We start from the raw sequence: 15,499 nt of genomic DNA on the forward strand, positions 1-15,499 counted from the left end.
GAATTAAACCACCTGAATTCAGATCCTGACTTTATCCCACGCTGGGGAGGTAGGGGAGGGGGGTTTGGGTTCTGAGCTAGTGCCTCTCTAAGCCTCAGGTTCTTTGACCTAAAAACCGGGAAAATGATAGTGCCTGCCTGATGCTGCCCTGGTCAAAATTAAAGCCTCTTACACAGAATGAAGTAAGTCAGGAAGAGAAAAACAAATGTCATATATTAATCATATATATGGAACCTAAAAAATGGTACTGATGAGCCTATTTGCAGCGCGGGAATGGAGACACAGACGTGGAGAGTGGACTTGTGGACGCAGCGGGGGAAGGAGCAGGGCATGGACTGAGAGAGCAGTGTTGACGTGTATACACTACCACCTGTGAAACAGACAGCTGGGGAAGCTGCCTTTGCCCCAGGTTGCAGAGCCCAGTCTGGCACTCTCTGACGACCTAGAGGGGTGCGCTGGCAGGGCGAGGGAGGCTTCAGAGGGAGAGGATACAGGTATACTCAAAGACTGATTCATGTTGTTGTACAGCAGAAACCAACACAACGTTATAAAGCAATTATCCTCCAATTAATAATCTAGAAAAATTAAGTGATGGAATCCATAGAAAGCACAGGGTGACAAGCAAATAATAAACATATTTTAACGCTACCTGGGATTGGTTTTAATCAGATAGGGTAAGACACCTAAGGCACAAACATGACCGCCATGAAGGGAGAGAAACTGGTTATAACATAGGTCCCTAGAAATAGGAGGCACAGCATGCCACACAGGGGACCACAGTGAGAAGCCGTGTCAGTCAGAGGCAGAGAGGGAGAGGAAAACCTGGGAGGAGGTGACTGGCCTAGTCTCTGGACTGGTTGGTCTGCATGTGACAAGTATGCTCCCAGGCAAGTTGTTTGCTATTTCTAGAAACTAGGTAGCCCTGGGAAGTGCAATCTCCTCTGAATTAGCAAGACCTCAAGATGTCAAAGCATTAAAAATACAGTGTAAATAGATATGATTAAAAGACTTCCATGGCAGACCAGTGGTTAAGATTTCGCCTTCCAATGCAAGGAATGTGAGTTCAATCCCTGGTCAGGGAGCTAAGACCCCACATGCCTCATGGCCAAAAAAACAGAACACAAACAACAGAAGCAATAGTGTAACAAATGCAAGAAAGATTTTAAAAATGGTCCACATTAAAAAAAAAATTTAAAATAATACATTCATTAAGATCTCTCCTTCCATCATCATCATATCTTCCCCAGTATCATTATCATTATTCCCTCTCAGGGTTCCCTTTAAGCAGAGCAAACTGGTGGTTGTATATAGCTTCTGTGCTAACATTTTGGAACTTGATTAGTGATAGTTTGATGTTCACTTAAGTTTAATGTGTAAAAGCTAAAGAGTAGCTTTTTTTCCCTTTGATAATGACCCAAGCATTATTCAAGAGTGGTGTCTAGACGTGTATTTCTTAGTTTTTAAGAAAGTGGAGACATTGTAAAGGATCCTAAGAATGCTGAAGGTACAAAAGAACCTAGAAAGAAAGGTGGTAGATACTGTGATTTGGTCTGTAGATGAGGCCCTGGGAGATAATGGTGCAGGCTGTATGTACTGGCTCCATTCAAAGAACAAGAGAGAGCATGTAGACATTCTTCATATTCAGTGATTAGTGAACAAACTGGAGCAGACTCTTTGTGACGCAGACTCTTTTCTTTGCTATTTTCAGCAAAAGGAAATGCAAATAATTCGTGATCCTAAATCCTTGCTTAGGTCCAACTCTCACATCTATACATGATTACCGAAAAAACCATAGCTTTGATTAATGGACCTTTGTCAGCAAGTAATGTCTCTGCTTTTTAATATGCTGTCTAGGTCTGTCATAGCTTTTCTTCCAAGGAGTGTCTTTTCATTTCATGGCTACAGTAACCATCCACAGTGATTTTGGAGCCCAAGACAGTAAAGGTTCTCACTCTTTGCATTGTTTCCCCATCTACTTGCCATGAAGTAATGAGACCAGATGCCATGATCTTTGTTTTTTGAATATTGAGTTTTAAGCCAGCTTTTTCACTCTCCTCTTTCACCTTCATCAAGATGTTCTTTGGTTCCTCTTCACTTTCTGCCACTAGGCTGGTATCATCTGCATATTTGAGGTTATTGATATTTCTCCCAGCAATCTTGATTCCAGCTTGTGCTTTATCCAGCCTGGCATTTCACATGATGTACTCTGCATATAAGTTAAATAAGCAGGGTGACGATATACAGCCTTGACGTACTCCTTTCCCAATTTGGAACCAGTCTGTTGTTCCATGTCCAGTTCTAACTGTTGCTTCTTGACAAGGATACAGGTTTTCTAGGAGGCAGGTAAAGTAGCCTGATATTCCCAGCTCTTGAAGGATTTTCCACAGTTTGTTGTGATCTCCACAGTGAAAGGCTTTAGCATAGTCAGTGAAACAGAAGTAGATGTTTTTTCTGGAATTCTCTTGATTTTTCTGTGACCCAGAAGATGTTGGCAATTTGATCTCTGGTTCCTCTGCCATTTGTAAAGCCAGCCTGTACATCTGAAAGTTCTCGGTTCATGTACTGTTGAAGCCTGACTTGGAGAATTTTGAGCATTACTAGCATGTGAGATGAGTAGTTACGTGGTAGTTTGAACATTCTTTGGGATTGGAATGAAAACTGACCTTTTCCGCCACTGCTGAGTTTTCCAAATTTGCTGGCATGTTGAGTACAGCACTTTCACAGCATTATCTTTTAGGATTTGAAATAGCTCAGCTGGAATTCCATCACCTCCACTAGCTTTGTTTGTAGTGATTCTTCCTAAAACCCACTTGACTTCGCACTCCAAGATGTCTGTCTCTAGGTGAGTGATCACACCATCATGGTTATCCATGTCATTAATATCTTTTTTTATAGGTGTTCTGTGTATTCTTGCCACCTCATCTTAATATCTTCTGCTTCTGTTAGGTCCGTACCATTTCTGTCCTTTATTGTGCCCATCTTTGCATGAAATGTTCCCTTGGTATCTCTGATTTTCTTGAAGAGACCTCTAGTCTTTCCCATTCTATCATTTTCCTCTATATCTTTGCATTGTGCATTTAGGAAGGCTTTCTTATCTCTCCTTACTGTTCTTTGGAACTCTGCATTCAGATGGGTATGTCTTTCCTTTTCTCCTTTGCCTTTCACTACTTTTCTCAGCTATTTGTAAGGCCTCCTCAGACAACCATTTTTCCTTTTTGCATTTCTTTTTCTTGGGGATGGTTTTGATCACCGCCTCCTGTACAATGTTATGAACCTCTGTACATTGTTCTTCAGGCACTCTGTCTATCAGATCTAATCCCTTGAATCTGTTTGTCACTTCCACTTCCATAAAGAAGGCTGAGCGCCGAAGAACTGATGCTTTTGAACTGTGGTGTTAGAGAAGACTCTTGAGAGTACCCTGGACTGCAAGGAGATCAAACCAATCAATCCTGAATATTCATTGGAAGGCTGATCCTGAAACTGAAACTCCCATACTTTGGCCATCTGATGCGAAGAGCCAACTCATTGCAAAAGACTCTGATGCTGAGAAAGATTGAAGGCAGGAGGAGAAGGGGACGACAGAGGACGAGATGGTTAGATGGCAACACCTACTCAATCGACATGAGTTTAAGCAAGCTCTGGGAGATGGTGAAGGGCAGGGAAGCCTGGTGTGCTGCAGTCCATGGGGTCACAAAGGGTTGGACGTAACTGAGCAATTGATCAAACAAGCCCCTGCAGTGACAGCAAACATGGAGTGGTATAGTCTCAAGAAAGAATGAAATACCTTTCAGCCTTGGCAGAGATTATATGTCTCTGACTCAACTGAATACATAGACAGGTGACCTCTTGGTACCTCTTTCTAAGGATCATCTGCCTCTGTTACCATTTATATTTTCTTGAAGTCTATTAAGTGCCAAAGAAAGTTTTACTTCTCACTTTCTTGTCACAGAGAAAAGAAACACATTAAGGGAAAAAAAGAAAAACAGCTTTAGATATTTTGAGAAAAGAGGCATTGCCTCACAGAAGAGATCAGACTTGATATCAGGAAAATTTGAAGTACAGCAGAGAGACAGACTGAGATCCTGGGTCCCTAACCTTGCCCACGTTGGTCAGTAAATAGCTTGGTGGACATCAGAGAGTTGGTAAGAGGTCAGTGCCTACCACTCCCATCCTTGGTTGGTCTCCAAAAGGAAAGAACTGGGAACTGAGGTTATATCCATCATAACCATGACTTAATCCACAGAGTCCCCAGCTGTCAGGGAAGAAAGCAGATGTAGTGAATAGTTCTTCCTGAGTAGCTAGTATACCTTTCCACTCACATATTATAGAAAAATCAAAAAGCACAGATAAACAAAAGAAAAAGATCAGCATTTGTTTTCATTTGAGGGCATAAGTTTCCAAAGGTTTCTTCTGTGTTAAATATATGGATTTTGCTTCCAAAATTGGATTATATTGTGTTTAGTTCTTTAGCTGGTTTTTTTTTTATTCAGCAGTACATTTCTATCACCACCTTATCAGTTTGCCCAGCACTCGGTCATTCCATCCATTCATCAGGATTTCACCTTACCCTTCGGTACTGGTGTCCCCTGGGCCATGGCCAACTATCTTTGCCATTAAAGATTTGAAGATGATAATAGACTTTTGTAACCTTCATGGTTCTGCTTCATAGAAATGGCTCTGGCTACCTTCTTTTTTTTTTTTTTTTTTCAGAATACATTCCTAGTTTGCAAAACCACTGATGGATAAGTCATCAAGTGATAACCAGAAACAAACCCCACATACATTTGTAAAATAAAGGACTGTGCTTGTATAAATAACAAGTTTCTATTATATAGCCTAGGAAACTATATTCAATGCCTTGTAATAACCTATGATGGAAAAGAATCTGAAAAAAAGTATATATAACTGAGTTACTTTGCTGTACACCAGAAACTAATACAACATTGTAAATCAACCTTACTTTAGCTTTTTAAAATGTGCTTCTAAATAACGTATGGATTAAAAAAGAGATCTATTAAAAACCAGAACATGTTTCATATTGAATAATTATGAAAATACTATATACCAAAACTCATGGGTTGCTACCAAAATGTAACTAAAAGGAACACTGATGGCTTTAAGAAAAGACTAAGCAATGAATATTAATGAGCTGGAAAGAATCTAGCTCAAGGAGTTAGCAAAAATGAGTGAATCAATGAATAAATGAGTAAATGAATGAAATCCTTGAGGTCAGTACTCCTTATGCATCTTATTACACCTTCTCATTTACAAAACAGTGCTTAACAAATACATGGGACTTGATGAACATCAGATTGGATTTGTTCAATCTGAAAGTCCATGATTCTTTTTTTTTTTTTTTTTAGTTTATTTTTTTTTTTGTTTTTTTTTTTTTTTTCATTTATTTTTATTAGTTGGAGGCTAATTACTTTACAATAGTGTAGTGGTTTTTGTCATACATTGTGAAAGTCCATGATTCTGAAAAGATGGTTTTTCCAAACTCTCAAGGGTAGAGTATTCTCAGTCTGATTGAACTGCCAAGATAATCCACCCACGTGTCATTTAACTTCTTGGAGCAGTAGATTCTGACTTGGGGATACCTAAAGAGTGGTGGATGTATGTGATCTGGTTAAGACTGCCACAGTGTCCACTTAGGTTAGCATGAGGCTGCACTTTCTCATCTCGGGACATACAGAGGAGCATTCTGTGTTTATTCTACTAAAAATGTTTTGGAGATGAAGGTTAAAGATGAGTGCCTTTGTACCATTGTTATTAAGCATATAGCTTTCAATCATCAGAAGCCAAGAACAGGGCCTGGTCCTCTTCCTTCTACACAGGCAAATGTCTGTTGCAATTAAAGAAAGTTTTGCATGTGTAAGGGACAGAGGATTGGGCTCTGGGGACCCATTTTACTCAAGGAAAAAGAAGTGACTTTAATTTCATTAATGGTTTACAGGATGATTGTGCTACAAGTTTAATTCTCCATTAAATATTCATGCCGACAGGCGCTTCCTTTCCTGCCTTTAGTATCATTCAGCTCAAGCTGACACTAACCTGTTTTCTATTTCATAACTGAATCACAGGGCTTTTTCAGGAGAAGTCAGCAAAGCAATGCCACCTACTCCTGTCCTCGTCAAAAGAACTGTTTGATTGATCGAACCAGTAGAAACCGCTGCCAGCACTGTCGATTACAGAAATGCCTTGCCGTGGGGATGTCTCGAGATGGTGAGCTCTCGCGGCCTATGTTGCATAATAGCACAGGGTTGTGAAAGTACCTTCTGAAGCCTGAACCCAAGTTTGCCAGAATATGTCCCCTCTGTCCCTCACCACCCCCTGCAGTCTTCTCTCTTCTGGCATCCCTGTGGGTATCACAGCAGTTACTTCCTCCTCCAGAAACCATCCAGGTCAGCTCACTGGCTGATGCAGGGCAGGATTGGGGGGAGGGGGGGGGGGACAGGGGCAGGGCATGGAGAAGAAATGTCTATGTGGTCAGAACACCTTCAGGTTTTTGATGTTTAAGACATTGCAGGTGGATGAATTGATGGGAGGTAAGGTGTCACCTGAGGGTCTGAAAAAGGATACCTTCTAGAAGCATTTTTTTTTCCCCATAGAAAACACAAGGCAGAGCTAATTGTTATGCGCTTTATACTAATCAGCTTATTAGCAGTTGGGATGAATTAGCTTTTATGCTAACTGGATCCAAAGTCAAATATTTGTACATCCAGTATGTGTGAAAATAGTGCAAAGCAGGCCTCAATGACAAATGTTCTTTTCATTAAAACAAGCTATTTTAACAGTTGCAAAACAGTTTAGGATCTTCCTGGAAAACTGTCTTCAGTGCACTAAATAATCAACAGCAGATTTCAAGGCTATTCTTATATAAGAAAATTGGGCTGATAGCACAATGGATACAGTTTAAGGACTTTTCTGAATATACCGGTTGGTTGGCTCCCTTGAGACATCCCTCTGAAGGAAGCATCACTTGCAGTGGAGTTTCAGCCCCTGGAAAAATAACTTCAGGCTGCTAGCCAGGTGTTCTGAAGGTCTGCTTTCCCTAGAATCAGAAGTTCTCGGGCCTGTGGACCTACCCAGGCACAAGTTGTACACAGGATTGCCCCTTAGAATTCATAGAACCAAAGGGAAGTTTTGCGGATTGGAAGATACAAGTCATAAAACTTACACTGTAGCCTCAGAAATTCCTGTAATATGCAACTCTACAGATTTCAGCTTCCAGTGGCCCTGAACTCACACAACTAGGTTTATCTCTTACGAATCTGTAAGTTAAAAAATCACAGATGGGAGTGCATTTTCTCAAGACCTAATCCAGGGTCTTGAGATTTTAGACAGGGTCTCCCTGGTGGCTTAGCAGCAAAGCATCCACCTGCCAATGCAGGAGACATGGATTCAACCCCTGGTTCCAGAAGATCCCCTGGAGGAGGAAATGGCAACCCACTCCAGTATTCTTGCCTGGGAAATCTCATGGACAGAGGAGGCTGGCAGGCTACAGTCCACGGGGTCGCAGAAGAGTCAGACATGACTTACCGACTAAACGACGACAGTTTTAGGCCTGAAATTCATAGCCCACATCAGCCTGACTGCTATCTAACCAGTCCCACCCAATTTGTCACCTGAGCCATGGATGCTGGAAGTTGCCCAGAATCCTGCTCACTTGTTTCCTCGGTGCAAAAGGAAACCACATCCTCCTTGGCAGGAAAAGGATCTCACAAGTTGGGCTGGGCACTGGTTCCCAACTTCATTTCCATCTACCCTGCCTCCTGCCCCAAGATTCACAGAATTTTGTTGACGGTCAAATGGGTGAATTCATCTACCCAGTTGAGTGTAAATTTAACCATAATCAGGAGACCTTAGTCCCTCCACCAGAGGCTTTATTTATACCTACTTAGGCTGAGAAATAAATGGGTTAGTGGAGGAGTTCAGACCAGGAAATCACAGGATTTTTTTTTTTTTTCTCAGTTATCTGGATGTTTCAAGAGAAATCATTTGAAATGCTAAATGAACTGGAAAGTTACTCCAGTTGCTGTTCCACTTTAAATGTGAGGCCACATGGCACAGAGAAGGGCTGCAAACAAATTCTCCTGGCAGGGATTTTCCCCAGAGCCTACCATTTCCAAAATCCTAATATTCTTTTTTACTTGAGGCTCAATGAGAATAGCAGAAAGTATCCTTTTAAGAAGGGTCCAAGGGTTTCAAAGGGGCCACATGACCCAGGAGCAGGCGAGGGGTAGACTCAGAGATGTAATCCAGGGAATTGCAAATGCTTCATGCAGTCTGTTGAACTTGCTCTGGGAAGCCCCAGATCTGGCTATTTGATCAGAAAGAAACTCATCTAAGCATATGGATTAGTGAAATGAATGCATGTGGAGGTTTGACTGCTTGTGTCCTGTTGTAGACCAGTGAGTTTGCACATCCCTGTGCTCGGGTTTGAACACTAAGAAAAGAAGTGTCTAGACCAACTGCCTGGGTCAAGAGGGAACAAGCCCATCAAACTGCAGTTCAGTAGCTCCCACTGAGCATGGGGTTATGTGACAGCATGAAAACAAAGGTGATCATTGCTCTAGGTCTCTTCTACCAGCCCTGGATCTGTTTCTGAAACTTAGCTCCTCCAGGATATGTCTTTGCTATCAGGGATGTGGAGCAAGCCTATGTGAGGTAGGACCGTTTTCACCTCTGGATCATGTCCTTATTTGGTGGTTATGTGGTTTTTGATTAAAATTATCTGCAACTTCAAAGGAAGTCCTAAAGCACACCAGAGAGGATCATGGAGAAAAACATATTGTACATGGTGTGGCTTGACTTTTTTCTTCCAGCTGTAAAATTTGGCCGCATGTCGAAAAAGCAGAGAGACAGCTTGTACGCAGAAGTACAGAAACACCGGATGCAGCAGCAGCAGCGAGACCACCAACAGCAGCCTGGAGAAGCCGAGCCGCTGACTCCCACCTATAACATCTCGGCCAACGGGCTCACGGAGCTTCACGATGACCTCAGCAACTACATCGACGGGCACACCCCCGAGGGCAGCAAGGCAGACTCTGCCGTCAGCAGCTTCTATCTGGACATACAGCCTTCCCCAGACCAGTCAGGTCTTGATATCAATGGAATCAAACCAGAACCCATATGTGACTACACACCAGCGTCAGGCTTCTTCCCCTACTGCTCTTTCACCAATGGAGAGACTTCCCCAACTGTGTCCATGGCAGAACTAGGTAATGGCTTCTGTGTTTCCGTTGGGATGTATTGCTCATGCCCTTTGAAGGAAATGGGATATGTCTGACTTTCCTCTACTAAGTTATGGTATTAAAATGGTGCATCTAGGGACTTCCCTGGTTGTCCATGGTAAGACTCTGTTTCCAATGCAAGGGGTACTGGTTTGTTGCTTGGTCAGGGAACTGAGATCCCACATGCCCCACGGCAAAAAAAAAAAAAAGAGAGAGAGAGATGCATCTAGAAGGGCAGTTCACCTTTACCATTGGGAAAGTGAAAGTGATAGTTGCTCAGTCTTGTCCAACTCTTTGTGACCGCATGGACTGTAGCCCTCCAGGCTCCTTTGACCATGGAAGTCCCCAGGCAAGAATACTGGAGCAGGTAGCCATTCCCTTCCCCAGGGGATCTTCCTAACCCAGGGATTGACTCCAGGTCTTCTGCACTGCAGGCAGATTCTGTACCATCTGAGCCAGCAGGGTAGTCTCCCTTGGAAGCACTTCATAATTCCTGCCTTTCCCCTTGCTTTTGACTCTCCACTGTCTCCCATCACATATCCAAGAAACCGACTGACCTCTCAGCTTCAGAGCTGAGACAACATTAACTTAAAGTGGTCTTAAGTTCCATAGAAAACTGTAAGCTCAGGGAATGGCCCCACCAACTCCATTGCTTTCAATATGTTCTAAGTATTGCTTTATACTAAAAGTTGTAAAAATGGCAACCCACCAACTTAACCTGGCCCATAGGCATGGTTTTTAACCAGTGCCGAGCTTTACAATTTTTGAATTAGTTGCTGAAAATTTAAACCTGGAGGGTTCCATCTGCAAGTTCAGATTTTCAGTTTCTTGTGGGAGGGGGGAGAAATGATCTAATTATATTGGATCAGTATTTGTAAATGTCAACAACTAACTGGTTCCAGTCAGGGCCTCCCACCTTTCAATGGGTCCATCCCACTTGGCATTTATATCACTGCTCAGTCCCTGTATGCATCTAACCTTTGCAACTGTGATGTAGTCTATAAACATTAAAGGGAAATTGGCTTGTTTACTTTCCAAAATTTTGTTGATGGATGTTAATGACAAAACTGATGTATTTCATAGAAGACTCACCATGCAAAAAAAAAAAAAAAAATCCTGTCATTTCCTCATTCCTGTGACATTGGTGCTTCTTGGGAGATGTGACCTAGAAATGTTAGCACAGACAATGGAAAGCTTTTCATTTCAAGGGAGTCGTGTTATAACATCCTCTGTTATATTTAATCGATTTTTAAGTACAGCACTATTATTAGAGAAACCTTAATAAGGACCTTTGCTGTTTGCGAATTTGATCTGTTTCACCCCGTGGTTCCTCATACAAGGTCATAATCCTCTGGGATATTTCAATTAGTTGCCGTGGGGGTGACTAAGTTAAGGCCAGGAGAGAAGGAAGACTTCACGTGGAAAAGAACCAGCAGGTTCTGACTTGAGCACAGATGTCCTTGGTTCACAGAAATAACGGTTGTGTTCTTTAGACGGTTTCCTCTACCTCTGTACCCCACAAAACAGTTTTTAAGTGAAATTTATATTTCCAGTAAAATCTTTCTAACAAATTGAATGTTCTTTACGGTTTTTACACAAGTACCTTTTTATGGGTCTAAATTTAAATCCTCAAGAGCAGGGACATTTTAAGCCTGGTCTTTAACCACTGCACAGCATTAAACGTGTAGCACAGCTCTTTTGATTAACAGAGAAACCTCTGAACTAGAAGCCAAGCTGAGCAGAGGTAGGTTTGATTTTTTTTTTTTTTTTTTTTCTTGAACTAGAACAAAAACCTTCCGTTTTTGTCAGGAGATCTTGGTTGGCTGAACCTTAAGCAGAGCTGTAATGAAAGTAAAATTTTCAGAAATGAATAAGGATTTGATTGAAAGCTGACATGACATCGTGAAAGATGACCTGGCTCACTTTAGGTGTGCATCTACTTTATGATAAATACGAGTGAATCTCTCCTGTTTGCCTGTTGGATGTTCAATCCGGAGATAACCCACACAGCTTGGCCTGTGTGTGGCCCTTGAACATGGCACTTGGGCTGAAAGTGCACTCAGTTTCCCCAGCCCCTCTTCCCTGACCAATCTCTTTCCTCTTCCGTAGCTGTCACCTCCCCCTGAGCCTGGGAGCCCTGTGCTCTCATCCATTCTCCACTTTCTTCTAAACTAGGGACTGTTCACATGTATTGTGGCATTTTCCATGATGAATAAAATTAAGTCGTCATCAGGATTTTCTGCAAACCCAAAACTAAACAAGAATTTATCTGGAAAAAGGATGTAATGGGGCTCTGATTTTCTGTCCCATTTACATGTGCAAAATAGTTTGAGGGCTTAAGAGTGGCTTAAAAATGGTCAAAGACTTTGCTAATGCTTCTGTAAAGCTCTCCGAAATTCCCTGACATTTCCTTTAGGGTTTAAGTCCTTGCTCTTTCTTTAACTAATGACTTCATTTTAGGCTAAATTTTGTCATTAAATTTGAAACAAATGAAACCATTTGTGCAGTTGGAAAATAAATTATAAATTAACATATCCTAAGATCAATTCTTTCCTTAATAGTATCTACACTCCATTACTTTTAGTGAAATATATCTGACTTCCTGGCTGTGAAATTTTGCCTTTTGTGTATTGGGTGGGCCAAAAAGTTTGTTTGGGTTTTTCTGTAACATCTTATGGAAAAGCCCAAACAAATTTTTGGCCCACCCAATACACTTAGTACCTGAATTACATACTCCAGATAAACAATCTATGTTCATTTTTTTTTAAAGTTAACTTGGGAATTCACTGGCGTGCCAGTGGTTAGGACGTGGTGCTTTCACTGCCATGGGTCCTTGGTTCCATCCCTGGTTAGGGGATCTAGTTTCAAGTTTCATTTAGGTAATCCTGGCTCTGTTTTCATACAAACAAATCTGACTAGGGAACCAAGATCCAACAAGTCAACTGGTGTAGCAAAAAAAAGAAAAAGAAATTAAAAATAGCTAATTGCACTTATTACTATAATTACTAAGGCCTTCTATGAGAGACAACTGATATGTTGGGCAAAGAATGAGGCAAGAAGTCAGCTTATATGGGTGTTTCTAGCTTTGCTGTAGGTTGTACAACCTAGTGTAAGTCACATTACCTCTGTAAGCTGTAAACTCCCTACCCATGGAATATAAAGATTCAGAGCATAGATTCTGGAGCTTTTGTATATGTTTGAGTCACTGTCCACTTGCCAGCTATGACACCTTGGAAAGTCACTTAACCTCACTGTGGCTTGGTTTTTTCATCTGTAAAATGGGGTAATTAGTACAATTGTCATTAGTATCTTTCCTCCTAGAATTGTTGTCATGAAGACTAAAGACAAAATATGTGTGTATATATGTGTGTGTGTGTGTGTGTGTATATATGACTGTGTATATGTATATGTATGTGTGTATGTATATGTGAGCATAGCACATAGTAAACTCTACCTCAGTGTCAAATTTTATCATCATTGTTAATGTTATTATCTCCAAAGTGAGGAGAGTTTGGACCAGATGATATCTAAAGTTCCATCCCACTATGAAAATCTCTGACTTAGAAGTCAGGATTTTCTATCTGAAGTATCTACACCTTGGCTCTACTGATGCTCGGTCATGGTTGGGGACCTGAGCTGATTTGCTTGTCACAAAACGAGTTATCCTACTGAGCTCAGACCAGAAAACAGGTCTCATAACTCTTAGTTCCAAGGTATTTCACTATACCAGACTGTTTGTCTGAGAGACTGCACTAATTCCTTAGCTTTTACTCCATCTGAGCATTTTCTTCTCTGCTGAAATAGAGACTTAAAAATAGGAAAGTGTCTAAAATCTTACACTTGCCAAATCAAATACAAATTTTGTTCAAAGGCAGCTGGTGAGAATGCAGCCACTGCCCTCTACTGGTCATGGAACATTGCATCATCTGTTATTGCTTCTAAAAGCTGGACTCAAACAGGTAGGGGTGACAAGCTTTAGGATGAAATGAAACAAGAAGATGCTTGACCATGTTAACTAGAAAAAAACAGGATCTGGAAGCTAACACCAAGAGCTTCTTCCCATCCTTCTCCTTCCAGGATTCTCCCAGCTTCCCCATTATTTTTGTCTTTACTCACCAATTCTCTTCACAAGCATCACTGATTCTAAGACATAATTTACTGGTTTCTCCCTCTTTCTCTCTCTCAGTTTGTCTCTTTCTTTCCTTTATTTTTTTCTTTCAATTTATGTTTTATTGTTTACGAGGTTTCCTTATGTTGTTTTCATGTCTATGTGTTGCCAAGTAGGGTTGTTGAGGTTTACTGTGTTTCAGTTTCTCTAAGGAGATTCTAGTTTCAAGCTTCATTTATGTGATCCTGGCTCTGTTTTCACACAAACAAATTTGATTCTGTTTGAGGGAAGCAGTAACAAATTTCTAAATAAATAGTCTTATTAGTGTTGCTAAGTCTGCACTCGGCACCGTTGTTTTAAGTAACTTTCTTATATATTCAAGATGCAAGGAAGGGATCACTTTGGGGTATGATTTTGTATTCTTGGAATCTTATCAATTTTTCTTTAGAATACTTCTTTTTTTAGCCACACCCACAGCTTGCAGGATCTTAGTTCCCCAACCGGGGATTGAACCCACACCTGTTGCAGTGGAAGCCTGGAATCCTAACCACTGGGCCACCAGGGAATTTCCTTAAAATACTTCTTTAATTGTCCTTCCCTTCTGTAACAATTATTAGCAACTTATTTCAAGCTGTTAGTCCCTTACATCTAGATTTCAGCGGCCTTCTAATTGGTCCTCCAACCTCTCCATCCTTTAGTCCACCAGTGGCAGAACTACATGTTCTGTTTCCCCAAGTACAATGTTCATTATGTCAGCTCCTCCTTGAGAATCCCACTGACTCCTTTTGTCAATCAAGTCCATACTCAGTCTCCACGTTCAGGTCCTTCAGGATTTGGACTCTTACCTACCAATATTCCTGTTTTGAACCATCACTTTATCAAATCTTCCTATCTCCTACAAATGTCATATTTGTTCTTTCAATTACCATCCCTCGAATGTGGAACTGGCCCACTACCTCACACCACTGGCCTCTGCCTACCAAAACCTCCCCATTCTTCAGGATCCAGTACAAATCCAGTCTGCCTAGAAGCATCGCCTAATTTCACTCATCTCTCCCTTCCCTGATAGCACCTATTACCTTTGTTTTTCTTTCCCCTCTCATATAATTCAACCTCATGCTTTATTGTCTAATGTCTTAAATTGACCTTTCTGTGTGTCTGTACATGTTCACCAGATTATAAGTTCCTTGAGAAATTATTTGGCTTCTATTTCCTTAATGTCTTCAAAATCCTTACACTTCAGTATGAGAACAAATGTTTTCTGTAACAGGTGCTGTGTTATCCTCTCTATTCTGAGTGCTCAATTCCTTTAATTCTCACAGAAGCCCTATGAAATAGGTACTATTTTCTCGTTTTACAGATCAGGAGACTGAAGCAGAGAGGTGAAGTAACTTACCTAAGATCACAGAACTACTGAACAGCACAGCTGAGATTCCAACCCAGTCAATCTGGCTGCAAAGTCCAGCTCTTAACCACCACACTATATATAGCGACTGGGTAGGCTTTCAGCAATGCTTGTTCTGAATTTTGCAGGAAAAACAAACACCACACATAATTGTCGTCATAAAAAATACCATTGGCTAATTTTTCAAGAGTAATCCCCCCCATAAATGTATGTGGCAGATGTATCTTCATAAAAATGCCAAGTAGAGGTTGTGTCAGTCATTTTTCACACTTGTCTAGGTCGATATTTGCTCACACCCAGACACTAGTGTAAGGCACAGAAGGTGGTCAAGATTAGCAGGCTCTTTGAAGGCATGCAGTCTTATTGTTAAATGTTGGCTTTGCCTGTCCTTCTTCCTGCTCTAAAACGCAGAATAGTTCCAGATTACTTACTGAAATATGTCAAGATAATTAAACCTGGTTCAGCCTGTTGCTTTGTACTTGTTACATTTTAAATTGAATAACTAAGTAAAACACTGATTATCCAAAGAAGAATGACTTTTCATGTTGTGATCTCCTGTTTTTCTCCTTAGAACACCTTGCACAGAATATATCTAAATCACATCTGGAAACTTGCCAATACTTGAGAGAAGAGCTCCAGCAGATAACGTGGCAGACCTTTCTGCAGGAAGAGATTGAGAATTATCAAAACAAGGTAGGCTCTGAACAGTTTTACCTAAGATTGAGGCAACGCTGGGACATGTAGAAGATGTGA

At 41.1% G+C, this 15,499-nt stretch overlaps 1 protein-coding gene across 2 annotated transcripts in view; it reads left to right on the plus strand.

Annotated features, from left to right (window-relative positions):
* The window catches only part of RORA (RAR related orphan receptor A), a 778,196-nt gene that overhangs the window by 745,213 nt on the left and 17,484 nt on the right, over positions 1-15,499 (plus strand). For both annotated transcript variants that reach the window (XM_070469195.1, XM_070469196.1), the window contains 3 exons: positions 6,081-6,222; positions 8,826-9,221; positions 15,318-15,439. In XM_070469195.1, the coding sequence (XP_070325296.1) occupies positions 6,081-6,222; positions 8,826-9,221; positions 15,318-15,439 (660 nt within the window). The remainder of the gene's footprint in view (positions 1-6,080; positions 6,223-8,825; positions 9,222-15,317; positions 15,440-15,499) is intronic.

Source organism: Odocoileus virginianus, chromosome 6 (genome assembly GCF_023699985.2).
Source record: "Odocoileus virginianus isolate 20LAN1187 ecotype Illinois chromosome 6, Ovbor_1.2, whole genome shotgun sequence".
NCBI classification, from domain to species: domain Eukaryota; kingdom Metazoa; phylum Chordata; class Mammalia; order Artiodactyla; family Cervidae; genus Odocoileus; species Odocoileus virginianus.